This window comes from Erpetoichthys calabaricus, chromosome 9 (assembly GCF_900747795.2).
Source record: "Erpetoichthys calabaricus chromosome 9, fErpCal1.3, whole genome shotgun sequence".
Lineage (NCBI taxonomy): Eukaryota > Metazoa > Chordata > Cladistia > Polypteriformes > Polypteridae > Erpetoichthys > Erpetoichthys calabaricus.
This window is the reverse complement of record NC_041402.2, coordinates 9,696,344-9,716,914: the sequence shown is the minus strand read 5'-3', so window position 1 is coordinate 9,716,914 and position 20,571 is coordinate 9,696,344. Positions and strand designations below refer to the sequence as shown.

General features: G+C 45.5%; 1 protein-coding gene across 1 annotated transcript in view; it reads left to right on the top strand.

Annotated features, from left to right (window-relative positions):
• The window catches only part of LOC127529165 (uncharacterized), a 120,404-nt gene that overhangs the window by 77,115 nt on the left and 22,718 nt on the right, over window positions 1-20,571 (top strand). The window contains exon 5 of the mRNA XM_051931980.1: window positions 13,187-13,397. Coding sequence (XP_051787940.1) covers window positions 13,187-13,397 — 211 coding nt within the window. The remainder of the gene's footprint in view (window positions 1-13,186; window positions 13,398-20,571) is intronic.

The window sequence follows — 20,571 nt, the reverse complement described above, 5'->3', positions numbered from 1 at the left end:
GTGACATCCTCGAGTCCAGGCGATATTTCCCATGGTTGGTCTGCCGATGACAAAAAAAGGAGAGAATTAGTTCACCCTGTCACCCCCCTGGTCTGGCATGGAATTATCCCTTTGTGAGCCCTTCAGCTGCCTCCCATGACACCTGAAATGAACAATGTCTGGCAGATGATTCTTAAGCGAAGGACTTGTGGGCCAAAACGTAGCAAAATGGGTGACAGCAGTCTCTCCTACAATGCAAACACGGCGGACATGCATGTGTTATGTAACCATCTGGTCTGGGGGTCTAGCCGCCCCCCCTCTGCATGTCCACGGGCCGAGCATTCAGACAAAAGTCTTCTTCTATCAGGAACATTTCCACCTGTACATTAAAAAAGAAAAGAAAAAGAAATGAAATAAGGAAAATAGTCAACTTCCAACAAGCTGGCCTTAAAACTTTCCCTGGATGGCAATACTACAGACATCTGTGACGAATGTGAAGTCATTAAGGGCCGCTAATGAATACAAGAGTCATAAAGAAAATGCTTGCAATTACAGGACTTCCTACTGCTGGCAAAGTCTCCATGAACTGGGAGGCCAAGAGTCTCACAGCAGCATAAGGCCATTGAGAGCTGAGCCTAAGAAATGCCTGGGCCTGTCGGTTGGACTTGAAATGAGACCACCGACTACCCCACCTGGACCTTCATCACCACCTGACACACCAATCATCATGACCTTCCGGCCCAGGTCTACCACTTAGGCAAACTAGGAGGTCACAAAATCTAGAAAAAAAAAGAGTTGCTCAGTCCGTTAGTCCGGGATCTGATTGTCCTGTACAACTCTTCTGATGGTAAGGGTTCAATTACAGTGCATCCGGAAAGTATTCACAGCGCATCACTTTTTCCACATTTTGTTATGTTACAGCCTTATTCCAAAATGGATTAAATTCATTTTTTTCCTCAGAATTCTACACACAACACCCCATAATGACAACATGAAAAAAGTTTACTTGAGGTTTTTGCAAAGGCGTCAGATGGAACGAAACATAATGTCTCACCCAGAGGTGCTCTATTGGATTGAGGTCAGGCAAGTGAGCTTTCAGTCAGGTATCAGTTCGGGTTCAAAGGCTGCGGCGATGTTGTTGTGGCTTACAAACACTGAGTAACATTAAACGTAGGGCTAAATTTTCAAATTTAAAATGAAACTATATTTCTTAAAAAGTCTGGACGATAAAATAATTTAATCAAATCAGTATATGCTGTGAAATGATGAGCCTCAACACAAGACAAAGGTTCAGAACAACAGAGTACAGAAGAAGGTCCGAAACAGAACTGCCCAACAGAGGAAGGAAGTTGGGTTTTATAGGGAGGTTTAAGGAAGTGATGTCGTCCTTGGGGGGCCGGGACAGGAAGTGATGTCATCCTCTGGCCCGTGACAGGAAGTGATGTTGTCCTTGGGGCAGAGACAGGAAGTGATGTTGTCCTCGGGACTGGGACAGGAAGTGATGTTGTCCTCGGGCCCGGGACAGGAAGTGACATCTTCATACTCAGGCAGAATTTTCTGTGTCTGGTCTGCGGGGACAAAATAAGAGGGTTAAATGCACCCCGCCACCCCCTGGCCGGACATGGAATTCTCTTTTTTTGGTCCCTGTGGCTGGCTCCCATGCGCACGTGTGTGACAATGCAAAATTGGACATTCTCACACATTATATTACAATTTGCATTTAGTTAGAGTTGGAGTCGGGTTTTATAGGGAGGTTAAAGGAAGTGATGTTGTCCTGTGGGCCTGGATAGAAAGTGATGTTGTGCTTGGGGCAGAGACAGGAAGTGATGTTGTCCTCGGGGCCAGGACAAGAAGTGATGTCATCCTTGGGACTGGGACAGGAAGTGATGTCATCCTCGGGCTCGGGGCATGAAGTGATGTTGTCCTTGGGGCCAGGACAAGAAGTGATGTCATCCTCTGGGCTGGGACAGGAAGTGATGTCATCCTTGGGCCCGGGACATGAAGTGATGTTGTCCTTGGGGCAGAAACAGGAAGTGATGTTGTCCTCGGGACTGGGACAGGAAGTGATGTTGTCCTCGGGCCCGGGACAAGAAGTGATGTCATCCTCGGGACAGGGACAGGAAGTGATGTTGTCCTCAGGCCCGGGACAGGAAGTGACATCTTCATACTCAGGCAGAATTTTCTGTGTCTGGTCTGCGGGGACAAAATAAGAGGGTTGAATGCACCCCGCCACCCCCTGGCCGGACATGGAATTCTCTTTTTTTGGTCCCTGTGGCTGGCTCCCATGCGCACGTGTGTGACAATGCAAAATTGGACATTCTCACACATTATATTACAATTTGCATTTAGTTAGAGTTGGAGTCGGGTTTTATAGGGAGGTTAAAGGAAGTGATGTTGTCCTCGGAGCTGGAAGACGTAGTGATATCATCCTTGGGCCAGGACATGAAGTGATGTTGTCCTCAGGTCCGGGACAGGAAGTGATGTCTTCATACTCAGGCAGAATTTCCCGTGTCTGGTCTGCTGGGACAAGATAAGAGGGTTGAGTGCACCCCGCCACCCCCCGGCCAGGCATGGAATTCCCTGCTTTTGGTCTCTATGGCTGGCACCCATGTGCACGTGGGTGACAATGCGAAATTGGACATTCTCACACATAATATTACAATTTACATTTAGTTAGAGTCGAAGTCAGAGTCAGTACATTTTACCAACTACAACTGCAGTTACCTAATAATTACTTTGGACTCCACGACTCCGACTCCACAGCCCTGATCACATCCCCTCTCACGCTGGATGTGAAACAACGGAGGATGAAACTGAAATTCGGGCCGACTCAGAAAATCAGTCAGTGACTGCAAATCGGGCTTAAAATCGTGCCAAAAATCACACAGTGTGTGCCGGTGTGAGGGCATACCAGCCTGGACACCCTCGAGGTGGAAGGACAAGGGGAGAGACAGCTTACACAGGGCTTTGTCTCCTCCTGGACACTAGATGGCAGCAAACCCAGGCTCGGACCCCCACAAGGCATGCTGGGTGTTGTAGTCCTGAGAGGAGATGTGGGATTTGGGAGACCCTATTCTGTAGGGCTCCATCCTCACCCGGAAGTGCTTTGGAGCTGTAGCTTCATATCCCTGGGATTGGATAAAAGGCACTGCCTGCCACACATGGATGAGCCGGGAGGACGGAAGTTGAAGATTTCTGGGGGGGCAGAGGAAGCCGTGGCAGAGAGAAAGAGAAGACAAAATATCGGAGAGTGTGCATTGGTGGTGGGAAATGCTTACCTGAGGAAGAGTTTCCCACAATAAAGACTCTTTTTGCTTTTAAACTTGTGTCCGAGACTGTGTGTCGGGTGTATGGGGAGCTGATGTGCCCCCTGCCGTCCACACCGGTATAACCTAAATAACATGACTGCAGCCATGTGTGACACCTGTAGGGGGCGTGCCAGCCACCCAACCCGACACAGACAGACACAAGAGGCATGCTTACGAATCTCACACTTTTATTTTCTTTTCTTCTCCAATTCAGCACACAGTAACCTTACACACCTTACTCTTTTTCTCTTCTGCCACCTCTACTCCTCCATTCGAATGTAAGCTCTGTCCCCCAGAACGGAGTGAAGCGGCCCCTTTTATATGTACTCCAGGTGCTCCTTGATGATCTTCCTGCAGCACTTCCGCCACACCAGGCTCTGGAATCGTCCATGCGCCCTCTCGTGTCCCGGCGGAGGTATTGCCTCTCTCCCGGTCTTCTCATCCCCCAGGCATCCCTGCTAGGTAAGTGCCCCAGCAGTCCACCACGCATGAAAGAAAGGGGCACAAAATGGTGGCAACTGCGACTGAAGGTGAAATACAAAATGGTGGCACAGTGAATAAAAACAGCCTAAAACATAAGCGACGACTGGAAAAAACGACTGGAATCATGAGCCTGAGACATCAAAAAACGCAAGATCATGATGAAGACCTGCCACGCACCCCACAAGCTGGTCCTCAGCTGCACGTCGCTGGCAGCAAAACAAAAAAGCAAAGCTGTCGTTACAAATTGTCCCACCATCTGGGCAGGATGCGTCTCCGTTCTTCAAGATCTGGACATTGGATATTTTTGTTTCTTATTGTTGTTTTATTTTTACTTCAAACCACTTGGGGGAGGGGTGGGGGAGCACTTCACAGAAGGACTTTGCAGGGTCTCCATATGCCCATTGGTATTCGTCTTTAGTTAATTATCAGCAAGAATTTCCAATGATTAAAGGCGACTTTCACGGTGCCAGAAGTCGGACATCAAAAGGCAGCAGGCGGAAGTGGAATTCATGGCTGTGCCTTTGTTTTCGTTCTTCAAACATGCAGATTGTACATTACAGGCATTGTTATGTTAATGAGGTGCAATAAATAACACATTCACGCTGGGATGACATAATCCAGTAATGTTATTTAGAAACATGCGCGTCCGTGCAGTGTCTCTACCTCAGTGAGCGAAGTGAGGCACCACGGTGGGTCCTGGAGACGAAATCCGCATCCTCGTGCAGTCCAGTCAGTCCCTCAGCGCTAAACCACCCCACGTTTAAAAAATATTTAATATGTCACCCTCCACGTTCACTACATCACGCTTCCATTTTTATAAATATCCAGTAATTCTGAATCCACGTATTCCAGTTCTGGGTGGCAGATGTTACGATGTTTAAGGGATTTCAAAGTGTGGGGAGTTTATTTCTATCCTTATGCTTTGTCATTTTTTTTTTATAATTTATTTGGTCTTCTCCTTCTTCTTCTTCTTCTTCTTATTATTATTATTATTATTGTTTTCAATTGTACTATCATTTTGTTTTCTCACGTTTGACACCTTTTTTGAGTCATTTGATATTGTGTATTGTTATTCCACTCTGGTGGCCATCGTGTGTTTTTAGGAGCACCGCGGTTTTGTTCCCGTGGCCTGGGTAGCTTTGACTCCGACATTAGGAGGCATTAGCAAGGCCCCCGCAGCATCGAGTTTAAAACGTCTTCACCGTATCTTTATCCGAGCTGCGGCTAACACACCTTCCCTGTGAATTCCTTAGATAAGAATGAACCCTTCCAGCTCCCGACTATCGCTTTGTTCTTCTATAAACCTCGATTGTCCGCCGGCGCTTTGGCTTTGTTGTTTCGGATCGTTTTGATATTCCTGGGTTTTGACCCTTTTTTTTTTCTGTTTCGTGTCTCCCTCCCGGTTTGCCTTTTTTTAAAATCTCTTGTCGGTTCACCGGGATTACAGCTATCATGTTATGCTGCCTGCAGTGGGTTGGCACCCTGCCCGGGATTGGTTCCTGCCTTGTGCCCTGTGTTGGCTGGGATTGGCTCCAGCAGACCCCAGTGACCCTGTGTTCGGATTTCAGCGGGTTGGAAAATGGATGACTGGATAGATAGATAGATAGATAGATAGATAGATAGATAGATAGATAGATAGATAGATAGATAGATAGATAGGAAGATAGATAGATAGATAGGAAAGGCACTATGATAGATAGATAGATAGATAGATAGATAGATAGATAGATAGATAGATAGATAGATAGATAGATAGATAGATAGATAGATAGATAGATAGATAGATAGATAGATAGATAGATAGATAGATAGATAGATAGACTGCGGTGGGTTGGCACCCTGCCTGGGATTGGTTCCTGCCTTGTGCCCTGTGTTGGCTGGGATTGGCTCCAGCAGACCCCCGTGACCCTGTGTTCGGATTCAGCGGGTTGGAAAATGGATGGATGGATGGATGTTATGCTGCAGGAGCGATGTTATGCCTGGTTCAACTGTCATTTCTGCTTATGTAACATTTTTGTTGTCTTTTTAAATTTTTATACACTTACTGGCCACTTTATTAGGTACACCTTGCAAGCACACGGTTAGACCCCCTTTTGCCTTCAGAAGTGCAGTAATTCTTCATGCCGTTGATTCAACAAGTTGCCGGAAACATTCCTCAGGAATTGTGGTCCATTTTGACCTGATAACTTCATACAGTTGCTGAAGATTAGTCGGTAGCACATCCATGATGCGAATCACCTTTTCCACCACATCCCAAAGGAGCTCTACTGGATTGAGATATGGGGCCTCCTGTATAAACGGTCCGTATCACAAAAATGTTGCGTACGGCCATTTCCACGCTCAAATCGCCATGTATAAAACCTAAACTTGGTGTAAAGCCACACACATTTCCACGCTAGCTAAAACACTGGCATACGCAAGTTCTCTGCTAGGTTTTGCAGACTGGCAGCACCCAGCGTCAAAGCAGTGTTACTGTTCCTGTGTGGTTTCCCTTTCTTTTTTAGCTCCACATCCCTGACGCGGCTCTATAAATACACTGAAATTAACCACATATTGTTTATTAATTTAAGGCATCTGATTGTAATTAACCTGTAACAATATAATGGTCCACAGAATGGCCAAACTATTCCAAATACCATAGCTGCTTTAGCGTTGTTACTCTCACTGCACCTTCTTCTTCTTCTGTCAGCTGCTCCCATTAGGTGTTGCCACAGCGGATCATCTTTTTCCATATTACTCTCACTGCATCACTCCGAGTATTTATATCACTGTATCTAAGTGGGGAATCACAGATCTACAGCAGCTGATCAGAAAGATAATTATCGGGATACAGCATCAAGCACACGCTGCCTAAGCCATGCACACAGTCTATTTGAACTGCTCTCATGCGGCAAACGCTTCACAGCCTTTCCTGTACGGACCTCGTGGTTCAGAAACAGTTTCATCCCAAGAGCTCTAAACGCGCTCAATCAGTCCATCAAGTGAAGACAAGTAGAACTGTTTGGACTTATTAGTACAATCACCCCACTGTAAACTTGCATTACAGTTATAATATCGCACAACCTGAGCCACTTTATAAAGCGCATATTTACATATGATGACGATATCATTTTTAAGATGAAATGCAGCAAAATATGTTGTGGAGACTGGCTCGGACACAGACAGGCAGACACGCTTATTTCTCTCAACACACGTTTATTTACAATACCTATGTACAATTACTGTGCCACAAACCCCAATCTTCCCCAAAGTCCAGGCCAACCACTCTGCCTCTTCGGACTGCCTCCTTCTCTCTTTCTAGCACCTTGTCCTACTTCCACCCCATGCTCCAGCCTCAAATGAAGGTAGGCGGCCCCTTTTATCCATACCCGGATGTGTTCCAGGTGTGCACCGGCAATCCCGCGGACATGCCCCAGTGTGGTGGAAATGCCGGCTGTCCTCCCGGAAGCACTCCGGGTGTTCCCTCTCTTCTTTCCCCCAGCACTTCCTGGTGTGTCGGAAGTACTGGGGTCCAGGGTCCTTCAGGCAGGGGGACGCCCCCTGGCGGTGACCACGGGGCCTCTACAGGGTTGGGCTTCCAAGCCCTGTACCCGTGGCCCCCAATACAACCAGGGTGGATGCCCCCTCGCGGTCTGGAGGAGGAATGAGCCCTCCTCCTGTCTTCCTGGGCGTCCCGGCCGGGCATGAGCCCCGTCCGGGTGCCACAATGTTTATTATATTATACTGATAAAATGTTAACATCATTTAAATAATCTATATTGTGTGGCGGGCGACCGGGTCCCATGCCCTTCTACTTATGTTCCGGGGGAGCAGCCATGGGCTCCTCAGTACCTCCCCTGGGATGCTTGGTGGCATCCTCCCTGGCTGCCGATGGTGCCTCAGTTTCCTGCAGGGTTCCATGGGAGATGGAGTTCTCCACAACCCTGTGGGGATCCCGGAGCCAGCCTGGACAACTCTACAGCCCCACCCGGAAGTGCAATCAAGAACAGGTGATCAAGCACCTGGAGCACTTCCGGGTGGGCTATAAAAAGGACCGGCAACCATCGCTCAGTGCCAGAATCGGGAGGAAGAGGACAAGGTTCCCTGGGAGGAGTGGTGGTGCCAGAAGAAGGGTTGTGAAATCTGTTTCTTACTGTGCTTGGGATTGTGTTGTGGCTGGAGAGTTCACGGGGAAGACGTGCCCTCCAGCTGAAGAAAGATAAAGTCTTCTTGTGCTTTTACACGTGCCTCTGTGTAAGTCTGTGCCAGGTTGGGCACTATACTGAGTCCTTTTCACAATTGTTAATAATTAAACATGTGAGGACACGGTGGCGCAGCACTAGCTAGTTCACGGATTGTTCCTGCCTCGCGTTGTATTCTTGCTGGTGCTGGCACGACACTGAAAGGATAGATTGATAGAATAATTAAACACGTACTACAAAGATATTTCAATGTTCCTTAAACGTTTTGAAGAATCGGCGTTCTCAGCTTACAGATGGCTTCACATCTTTTACAGAGCTGATTGTGTGGCGATTGTGTATTTGGAGAAAGAAAAAGAAGGACAGGAATTGGAGGTTAGTACGTTTGAAAGAGACAGTACTGCTGCAATAGATTATTTCAGCGAAGGTGGCGTACGGCACAGCAAGCATCTTGCGTGAGGCAGGAACAATCACTGAACAGGATGCCAGCTCGTCACTATCACTGCGCCACCGTGTTCCCATGTTTAATAACCCGCTTTAACTCCTATAATCTTGAAAATGATATCCCGTATACATCTCATTATTTTAATTATTCAGAGAGCTGTAATATTACGAATGTAATGGATTCTGTGTCCTGTCGGAGGAAGAGCACGTAGTGATTCACACACACAGAGCACATAGAAGATCAAATACAAAACAAAGCATTTAATGTGCTACTTAAGTTACGATGGGATTTGAGAAATAGTAAATTAAACGATTTAAAGATGAAGTTTATGATGTTCTACTTTAATGTCAAAATAAACTGCGTGATTAAAGTGGAAATTTCGAGATTAAAGTTGACATTTCGTGCTTTTTTCTCACTGTGTGCCTATTTTTTTTTTTCTCTGTACCCTAATAAGCTTTCATATGACACACAGACGGTGGGCTACGACTCCCCTTTTCACGCCGACAACTTCTTTTTTATTTCGGGCACTGTGCGACTTTGTGAACTTGAGCTATCGACTTTCTCCGACACGCTATGTCACTCGATCAACTTCCTTTTGTTGTTTATACCACTTGTGGGGAACAGCCCGGACACAGACAGGTAGACAAGATGTTTCCACCCAACACACGTTTATTTACATTATTTACAGCCATTGAAGTGCACAAACCCAGTGCCGCAGCACCAATCACCCCTTAAGTCCTTGGCCACAACACAATGCCTTCTCACAGTCTTTGGTCCGCCTCCACTCCTCTTCACCAAGCTTCGTCCTCTTCCACCCGACTCTTGCCCCTGACTGGAGGGAGGCGGCCCCTTTTATACACCCCCGGATGGACTCCAGGTGCATCCCAAGGAGCTTCTGTAGCCACACTCCTGTGTGACGGAAGCTCTGGTGGTGTATCCGGAAGTCCTCCGGGTGTCCCCAATCCTCTTCTCCCCAGCACTTCCGGATGTGGCGGAAGTGCTGAGGTCCAGGGCTCCCAAGGCATCGGGACCACGGGCCCCTATAGGGTAGAGTTTCCAAGCTCTGTACCCATGGCCCCCACAGCAACCAGGGAGAACGCCCCCTCGTGTTCTGGAGGAGGCACAAGCCCTCCTCCGGTCCTCCTGGGCATCCCGGCCAGGCATGAACCCCAGCCGGGTACCACACACTTTCTCCCAACCAACAAACAGTACGTTTTTCTTTGCCTCCACTTGGTATTCGCTGAAATTCTTTTATTTCCCCCGTGTTTTTGCCATTGCCTTTTCACAGAACTCTGAGCTTAAGGGCTATTTATATTGATTTGCATATTCAAAGAGACGGAATTCTGGGAGGAGTTTGGGGAGTGGCAACAGGCGCGTGCACGTGCGTTACTTTTCACGCTGACTGGGATTTATGTAGCGGAAGAACGTGGAAGTTGGAGAATGCGCAGATTTATGCATCTGGATTTTTTTGTGGCGTACAAACATTTCTGCTTTTGTCTTTACGCCATGTTATATTGTGAATTCTATGCACAGTGTTATGCATGAGGCCCCTGGTGACTGTGAAGGCCAGTGAACTCATTGTCATGTTCAAGAAATCAGTTTGAGATGATCTGACCTTTGTGACATGGCGCGTTATCCTGCTGGAAGGAGCCATCAGAAGATGGGCACACTGCGGGCACAAAGGGATAGACACAGTCAGCAACAGCACTTAGGTACTCTGTGGTACTTAAACAAAGCTCAATTGGTACTAAAGGGCCCAAAGTGTGCCAAGAAAATATCACAGACATCATCCCACCACCATCAGCACCAGCCTGAACAGTTGATACCAGGCAGGATGGATCCCTGCTTTCATGTTGTTGACCCCTTCATCCGAATGTCACAGCAGAAATTGAGACTCATCTGACCAGGCGACATTTTTCCAGTCATCTATTGTCCAAATGGTGAGCCCGTGTGAATTGTGGCCTCACCGTTTTTATGATGGCAATTTGCATCTACTCCAGAATGTTCTAAAGAATGGCCAAATGCATTGCAGTTAATTGCAAGACCCTCTTTGCCATGAAAATGAAGTTCATCCCAAAAAACCACTGCATGTTCACCCTGCCACCAAAGGACCTGCTGATGTCACTTCAGTGATCCTCTCATTAACGCGGGTGAGAGTGTCGACGAGGACAAGTCTCTCATGCAGATTGTGGTTGGGAAGTGTTGTGAAGAAGGCTTCAGGGCGCCCAAGAAAGTCCAGCAAGCGCCAGGAGCGTCTTCTAAAGTTAATTGAGCTGTGGGCATCAGCAGTGCAGAGCTGGCTCAGGAATGGCAGCAGGCAGGTGTGAGTGAGGTGAAGACTTTTGGAGGATGGCCTGGTGGGTGTCAAGAAGGGCAGCAAAGAAGCCATCAGGGACAGGCTGATACTGCTGAGGACTGCTGGGGTCAAGTCATTTTCTCTGATGAATCCCCTTTCCAATTGTTTGGGGCATCTGGAAAAAACAAAAGGTGAGCGGCACTACCATCAGTCCTGTGTCAGGTCAACAGTAAAGCATCCTGAGACCATTCACGTCAGCCAAGATAGTGGACTCACTCACTCACACCATCCATGAATAAAGAATGGGACCAAAACATCCTCCAAGAGCAACTTCTCCCAACCATCCAAGAACAGTTTGGTGACCAACAAAGAACAATCCAGCACGATGGAGAACCGGGCCATAAGGCAAAAGTGAGAACTAAGTGTCTCGGGGAACAAAACATCAAAATTTGGGGTCCATGGCCAGGAAACTCCCCATTGAGAACTTGTGGTCAATCCTCAAGAGGCAGGTGGACAAACAAAAACCCACCAATTCTGACAAACTCCAAGTATTTATTATGCAAGAATGGGCTGCCATCAATCAGGATTTGGCCCAGAAGTTGATTGCCAGCCTGCCAGGGGGAACTGCAGAGGTCTTGAAAAAGAAAGAAGGGCCAACACTGCAAATATCTGACTCTTTAAATAAACTTCATGTCATTGTCAATCAAAGCCTTTGAAACTTCTGAAATGCTTGTAATTCTACTTCAGTACACCATAGAAACATCTGACAAAAAGATTGAAAACACTGAAGCAGCAAAGTTTGTGAAAACCAACACTTGGGTCATTCTCAAAACCTATGGCCATGACTGTACAGAGTGAATATATGAGACCATTGCAACGCGGTCAGTGAAGGACATTAGGTCATCGATCACCACTTGGCGAGTGTTAGTCAGAAAGAACCAAGTGAAACAGAGATGAAGTGCTGAATTACACAGATCCCAAGAAGGTCCACCTTTACCAGGATGAACTGCAGATGGTGCTTCTTCATCGAGGATGAGATTCCAGCATGTGTGTGGTATTTTGTGTGGTCCTTTGGAGAGAATGACAGGCACAGCTACATAACATCGGCATTGCACTGATAAGAGAGACCATTGGACAAGATGATGGGGTCTAGCGAGGAGCTTTTTTAAGCACAACATGTCCAGAGAAGCCCAGCACTGATCCTTGGTGGACAATTTCCTCCCCCACCACCCTTCCATGCCTGCCAGATACGCCAACAGATGGTGCATCACAATCATTTGTAGTAATAAAATGCAAAACTACAAATGTTTGTGATGTTGAATCCGTTGGAATGCTAAGTGCAATGCATATGTCTCTGTTGTATGCCAATTGGTATGGGATTTGTAATGTTTGTGATGTGCCATCTGTTGGAATTATAAGTACAGATATGTTTCAATGATATGCCATTTGACATGGGATTCATAAAAGTAATGTTAATGTCTGTGTTGCAGCATTTTTTAAAATTAGAAGTGCAATGCATGTTATTACTACAAATGTCTGTGAAACACCGTATGTTGGAATGACAAATGCAGACATGTTTCTTTTATATGACATTTGGTATGGGATTCATAAAAGCAATGCAAATGTTTTGATGCATAATTTGTTTGAAATGACAAATGCAACACATTTTATTACTGCAAATGTTGGTGATGCGCCATCTGTGAAAATGAAAAATGTCATGCTTTTAATTAATACAGATCTTTGAGATGCACGGTGTGTTGGAATGACAAATGCCATGCATTTAATTACTACACATGCTTGTGATGTGCCATCTGTTGGAATGATAAATGCCATGCTTTCATTTACTACAGATGTTTGAGATGCACCGTGTGTTTGAATGACAAATGCCATGCATTTAATTATTACAAATGTTTGTGATGTGCCATCTGTTGGAATGACAAATGCCATACATATGTCTCTGTTATATACCAATTGGTATGGGATTTTTAATGTTTGTGATGGGCCCTCTGTTGAAATTAGAAGTGCAAATATGTTTCTATGACATGCCATTTGACATGGGATTCATAAAAGCAAAGTTAATGTCTGTGATGCAACATTTGTTAAAATTAGAAGTGCAATGCATTTTATTAATACAAATGTTTGTGAAACACCAACTGTTGGAATGACCAATACAAACATGTTTCTGTTATATGCCATTTGGTATGGGATTCATAAAAGCAGTGAAAATATTTTTGATGCATAATTTGTTTGAAATGACAAATGTAATGCATTTATTTACTACAAATGTTTGTGATGCACCATCTGTTGGAATGACATAGACATAGCAGTTGGACAGATGCATAGTTGCACAGACATACATATACTTTTGTTAAGGTTGGTGATTAATTCATCTTTCACTACACATTATTAGACATGCAAATAAAAAGAAGACCACTGTGTGTTTTAAGTTTGTGTATCTATGTGTCAATTTCATGTTTATTTCTTTATTTTTTTTAAGATTCCCAGATTTCGACATTCAACACTGAAAGTGAACCTGAAAGTCTGTCAGTGGAAGACCTTGGTAGCCAACCAGAGGAGCTGCCAGAATTCCCCATTAAAAGACTAAACTCAGCTCCTCCGGACCCACGTGGATCTCCAGAGTCTCTGCATTTTTACCTGCCACGGCCAAACATGGAGGTCCAGGAGGAAGAGGAAGCCCCCCGCCTAAGGTGCTTCTCTATTTGTCTTTGTTTTTTTTTTTTATTAACAGTTGGCCTTGTCGAGTGTTGTCTAAATCCCATCCCTGAATCCCTTTTTGTCATTATTTTTGTGGGCATGTTTTCTCTTTATTTCCATTATTATTCAGATGTTATTGATATATACTAGGTGGCAGTAGTAGCGCTGCTGCCTCGCAGTAAGTAGACATGGGTTCGCTTCCCGGGTCCTCCCTGCGTGGAGTTTGCATGTTCTCCCCGTGTCTGCGTGGGTTTCCTCCGGGCGCTCCCGGTTTCCTCCCACAGTCCAAAGACATGCAGGTTAGGTGCATTGCCGATCCTAAATTGTCCCTAGTGTGTGCTTGGTGTGTGGGTGTGTGTGTGTGTGCCCTGCGGTGGCCTGGCACCATGCCCGGGGTTTGTTTCCTGCCTTGCGCCCTGTGTTGGCTGGGATTGGCACCAGCAGACCCCAGTGACCCTGTAGTTAGGATATAGTGGGTTGGATGGATGGATGGATTATTGTAAGGAGATGTAATTCCAGAAGATGATTGGAAAAGGCCAGGAACAAAATGTCGCTAGGCAGGTGCAGGGTCCTTACCAGTAAAGGCAAACTTCACTAACTTGTTAGAAAGCTACATCAAAAAGAAATGTAATCACCGTTTCAATTCACCACTGGGTGATCGCCAGCATGTTTATACCATCACACTGAGATCAGAGTCGCTGGATGGGAACCAAAATGGTGAAGTCCAAACAGAGGAAAATAAAATGGTAACAAAAACGCACATCACTAAAACAACAGCCAATTCAGAAACCAACGACTAAAATGAATCCTTCGCACCAAAAAAACCCTCAGGCTACAAAAAAACAAAACAGAGAAACTCTTCTCACATGCTTGTTCTAACAGCTTTGTTCATTTCAGACTCCATCCTGCAAGTTAAAATCTGCAGGTCAGACTTAGGAGACATCGGTTGCAACTGAAAATTTCAAAGGATTCCAGAAATAAGTGAGAATTTCCAAAATGCCTTAATCAGAATACATATAAGAATATATGCAATGAGATATCCATGAGCAACAACCAGTTATAAACATGTGGGGTTAGCAATTGTAATTTTATTAAGATTCTTTTTTGCTCTTATTATTTCTAGCCAGGGTTTGACAGTAATCCCCCCCCCCCCCCCCCCCCCAGTGGGTATTTTTGAGTGTTTGTTTGGGACTTTTGTGCTTTGGGACTCTCAAGGTCATAACAGTTTGCCGTTGTCATCATTTTTTTTGCCTCCCTTTAACATGAAAGTAGACATTTAATTTTATTTTCTCAGCTATCACTACCAACTACATGGAGTAAGGCCCTATGTAAATAAAATTTATTATTATTATTATTATGGGTGGTCATGAGGTCACTAGAAAGGGGTGTATGGTGCTCCTAATAGCTCTGCAAAAGTCTTTATGGTCCTGGTGCTTCCTGTTTGTGAGACATGGACGCTATCCAGTGACCTGAGACCAAGACTCCTGTATCTCTTCAGAGAATCCTTAGGTACCGCTGGTGTGACTTTGTGTCCCGAATGAGACACACAACCTGCATTGTGAGGGAACGTCAGTTACGGCACTACAGCCATGTGGCGCGATTACCCGAGGGTGATCCGGCTCACAAGTGGCTGGACCAGGCCAAGGGGACTCCCACTTAACAACTGACTGCTGCAGATAGAGGGTCATTTCCAGAGGGTGAGACTGGACCTCGTGTCTGCCTGGGTGGTTGTCAACCAGGACCCTGAACTGTTTCCTTGTGTGGTGGGTGCAACAATGTGCTGTACCAGTGCATGCTGCCTAACCTGACCTGAGCTGATTATTATTATTACTTGTGAGACCGTGAGTCTCATGCAGACACGGGTAACGAGCCTCCTGGTGCCATGGATATGGTGGTAATAGAAGCCAGTGTAAGCTTTGGGGACGTGCATTCACCTGTTTCACTAGGAGAGGGTTATAGATAGATAGATAGATAGATAGATAGATAGATAGATAGATAGATAGATAGATAGATAGATAGATAGATAGATAGATAGATAGATAGATAGATAGATAGATAGATAGATAGATAGATAGATAGATAGATACTTTATTAATCCCAAGGGGAAATTCACATACTCCAGCGGCAGCATACTGATACATAAACAATATTAAATTAAAGAGTAATAAAAATGCAGGTAAAAACAGACAATAACTTTGTATAATGTTAAATGTTAACGTTTACCCCCCAGGTGGAATAGAAGAGTCGCATAGTTTGGGGGAGGAATGATCTCCTTAGTCTGTCAGTGGAGCAGGATGGTGAGAGCAGTCTGTCGCTGAAGCTGCTCCTCTGTCTGGAGATGACACTGTTTAGTGGATTCTCAATGATTGACAGGAGTCTGCTCAGCGCCTGTCGCTCTGCCACAGATGTCAAACTGTCCAGCTCCGTGAGTACAATAGAGCCTGCCTTCCTCACCAGTTTGCCCCTCTTCTTTATGCTGCCTCCCCAGCACACCACCGTGTAGAAGAGGGCGCTCGCCACAACCGTCTGATAGAACATCTGCAGCATCTTATTGCGGATGTTGAAAGACGCCAGCCTTCTAAGGAAGTACAGTCGGCTCTGTCCTTTATTACACAGAGCATCAGTATCGGCAGTCCAGTCCAATTTATCATCCAGCTGCACTCCCAGGTATTTATAGGTCTGCACCCTCTGCACACAGTTATAAGAAAAGGCAAAAATAAAAAAAAACAACAACAAAGAGTTTTGTTAAACGTATTGTCTCGGAGGGCTTTGTGCACATCGTGCTCGTTCGGTTTTGTTTTTTTTTTCCACTAGGGGGCTCTGGCCCCCACAAACCCCATCCCGCTAACTTCGCTCGCCTACTCCCGTGTTTGGTTTACCGGATATATAATTTAAAGAGATTGCTATTACATGTTACATATGCATTATTTTCACTTTTTCTTTAAAAACTTTTGTAAAAACAATACTTGTCCTTTATTTCCGGCTCTGTGCGTGTTTACATCTCTTTCTCGCCAGACGTATAATGCTGCCCGTGTTGTGAAGGGGTGGGCGGCTGAACGCACGCTAAGGATATGCCGTCGGATCATCTGCTATCTTTTTGCTGCTGGTGAGCTGCCTGTTCTGCTTGTCACATGTCGTTGTTTTAAGAGCTCTGAGCACATGATGCGTGTCTGCCAAAAGCAATCCAACAACTGCTTGGTTAGAGGTCTGTGGACTTGTTTTAAATGATGGCTCACTGCCTGGTCTCGCATGACGTTGTAAAAACAATAATTGTCCTTTATTTCCAGCCCCGGGTGTGGTTAAATCTCTTTCTTGCAGGACGTATAACGCTGCTCGCGTTGTAAAGGGGGGGGGCTGCTGTTGTCTCGCTGCCCGTCGATCATTTTAAAGCCTGTACAGCTGCTGTCCTTTTTGCCACTTCGTGTCTCTGCTGCTCACGTTGTGATCACTTCTCTGTGATCATAAATATAAACCTGACCGAATTGTGTTTTCTTTGAAATTAAATTTGTCGTTGCTTTAACTGTTGCGGGTCCACAGATTCTCATAGCGTATGGTCCATCATTGTGTAAATCAACGTTTTGTGTATTGAATGATGGGAATGCGAAAAGACGTTGTTTTCTGCTCTTTGCCTTTTATTTCTGGCCTCGCTTTGTCCTGCTATTTTTTCAATTACACCTGGTTCTGATGATTAATTTCCTTTTGTTGGCGCTAATGCGATCTTTTAGTTATCGATGTTTAATTTTGTGGAACTAGCCCCAGACACAGACAGGCAGACATGTTAATTTGCACCACCACACGTTTATTTACACTACTATTTACAAAGTCTTGTGCCACACAAACCCCAATCTCACCCAAAGTCCAGGCCAACCACACTTTGCCTTCTCAGACCTTGTCCTCTTCCACCCGACTCCAGCCTCGAATGAGGGGAGGCGGCCCCTTTTATCCATACCCGGATGTGCTCCAGGTGTGTACTGGCAATCTTCCACCCGACATACCCCAGTGTGGCGGAAGAGCCGGCTGTCTCCCCGGAAGCACTCCGGGTGTTCCCTCTCTTCTTCCCCCCCAGCACTTCCTGGTGTGGCGGAAGTGCTGGGGTCCGGGGTCCATCAGGCACGGGGACGCCCCCTGGCGGTGACCACGGGCCCCTACAGGGTTGAGCTTCTAAGCCTTGTACCCGTGGCCCCCAATACAACCAGGGCGGTCGCCCCCTCGTGGTCTGGAGGAGGCATGAGCCCTCCTCCTGTCTCCCCGGGCGTCCCAGCCGGGTAGGAACCCCAGCTGACTGCCACAATTTATAACGTATTGTCCTTTATACACATTATATGCACTGAGACCCCTGGATCTGTGTGTGCTGTGTGCCTTTACACTACTGATTTTTTTGGCTGGCTGTGCTTCTCACAGGTCTTTTATTTGTGTTCCATGATCTTAACGTGAAGATCACGTATCATCTCCTAGTCATTCCCTCCCACAGGATTGGGAAAGATGGTGCAGTGTCCATACTGTACCGCGAGACCGTGTGGGTAGGTAAAAGATCGGGTATTAGGGGGTGCCGTGAGTGTCAGGTTTGTTTTGACGGGAAAGGGTGGGTTTATTGTGGATGTCTTGTGATTTCAGGGTTGTTAATATAATAAAAATATCCGTAAAGGGTGTTAACGTCAGTTTTGATTTCGTTTTTGCCACTGTTGGGAGTTGGGTAAAGTGATTGTATCCTCCTCCCAAGGATAAGAATGGAGATGCCTTGGTGAAGCGTTTCATTAAATGGGCTGGTTTTAGGTTATTTAAGGCTGAATAGACAGGAGGAAGGAAGGAGACGATGGAGAGAAAGAAAGAAAGAAAGAAAGAAAGAAAGAAAGAAAGAAAGAAAGAAAGAAAGAAAGAAAGAAAGAAAGAAAGATTGTGTGGCTGGGTATACGTAAAAAAATGACAACAGTAAGCAAGTGATGACCCCTGATTTGTTTTTCTTTTTTTGAGGGAGTCTCATTCATTCTGTTTAGAAGTTGGGCTGCAACAGAGCCTATATTTTGGGGGGGGGGGGGGGGCTTTATAATTTTTTATTTATTTATTTTCACAAGGGCAGCACGTTGGCGCAGTGGTAGCGCTGCTGCCTCGCAGTTAGGAGACATGGGTTCGCTTCCAGGGTCCTCCCTGCGTGGAGTTTGCATGTTCTCCCTGTGTCTGCGTGGGTTTCCTCCCACAGTCCAAAGACATGCAGGTTAGGTGGATTGGCGAATCTAAATTAGCCCTAATGTGTGCTTGGTGTGTTTGTGTGTGTCCTGCGGTGCGTTGGCACCCTGCCCGGGATTGGTTCCTGCCTTGTGCCCTGTGTTGATTGGGATTGACTCCAGCAGACCCCCATGACCCTGTAGTTAGGATATAGCGGGTTGGAAAATCAATGGATGGATATTTATTTTCACTGTATACAGTGTCATATGAAAAAGTTTGGGAACCCCTCTTAATTCTTTGGATTTTTGTTTCTCATTAGCTGAGCTTTCAAAGTAGCAACTTCCTTTTAATATCTGACATGCCTTATGGAAACAGTAGGATTTCAGCAATGACATTAAGTTCATTGGATTAACAGAAAATATGCAATAGGCATCATAACAAAATTAGACAGGTGTATAAATGTGGGCACCCCAACAGAGATATGACATCAATACTTAGTTGAGCCTCCTTTTCAAATCTAACAGCCTCTAGACGCTGTCCTCCTATAGCCTTTGATGAGTGTCTGATTCTGGATGGAGGTATTGTTGACCATTCTTCATACAAAATCTCTCCAGTTCAGTTCAATTTAATGGACAGCCTGCTTCAAATCATCCCATAGATTTTCGATGATATTCAAGTCAGGAGACTGTGACGGCCATTCCAGAACATTGTACTTCTCCCTCTGCATGAATGCCTTTGTAGATTTCCAACTGTGTTTTGGGTCATTGTCTTGTTGAAATATCCAACCCCTGCATAGCTTCAACTTTGTGACTGATGCTTGAACATTATCCTGAAGAATTTGTTGATATTGGGTTGAATTTATCCGACCCTCGACTTTAACAAGGGCCCCAGTCCCTGAACTGGCCACACAGCCCCACAGCATGATGGAACCTCCACCAAATTTGACAGTAGGTAGCAGGTGTTTGTCTTGGAATGCGGTGTTCTTCTTCTGCCATGCAAAGCACTTCTTGTTCTGACCAAATAACTCCATTTGTGTCTCATCAGTCCAAAGCACTTTGTTCCCAAATGAATCTGGCTTGTCTAAATGAGCATTGGCATACAACAAGCGACTCTGTTTGTGGTGTGAGTGCAGAAAGGGCTTCTTTCTCATCACCCTGCCATACAGTTGTTCTTTGTGCAAATTGCGCTGAATTGTAGAACGATGTCCAGATACACCATCTGCAGCAAGATGTTCTTGCAGGTCTTTGGAGGTGATCTGTGGGTTGTCTGTCACCATTCTCACAATCCTGCTCATAAGCCGCTCCTGTATTTTTCTTGACCTGCCAGACCTGCTGGGTTTAACAGCAACTGTGCCTGTGGCCTTCCATTTCCTGATTCCATTCCTCACAGTTGAAACTGACAGTTTAAACCTCTGAGATGGCTTTTTGTAGCCTTCCCCTAAACCAGGAGACTCAACAATCTTTGTTTGCAGATCTTTGGAGAGTTGCTTTGAGGATCCCATGCTGTCACTCTTCAGAGGAGAGTCAAAGGGAAGGAAGCACAACTTGTAACTGACCACCTTAAATACCTTTATATCTCCTGATTGGACACACCTGTCTATGAAGTTCAAGGCTTAACGAGCTCATCACACCAAGTAATCAGCATTGAGCAGTGACAGGCATTCAAATCAGCACAATGACAAGGGGACCCACATTTGTGCACAGCCAGTTTTTCACATTTGATTTAATTTCATACAACTAAATACTGCGTCACTAAAAATCTTTGTTGGGAAAACACGCAGTACTCCGATGTTCCTAGGAAATGAAAGACATACCACGGTTATCTTTATTGTTGAAAGGAGAGTTAATTATTATGCAGGTTGAGAGGGGTTCCCAAACTTTTTCATATGACACTGTATATAATAATAATAATCATAATACATTTTAGCACTCAAGGTCACCTTACAATGAAATTAAACATCCATCCATCCATTTTCCAACCCACTGTATCCTAACACAGGGTCAT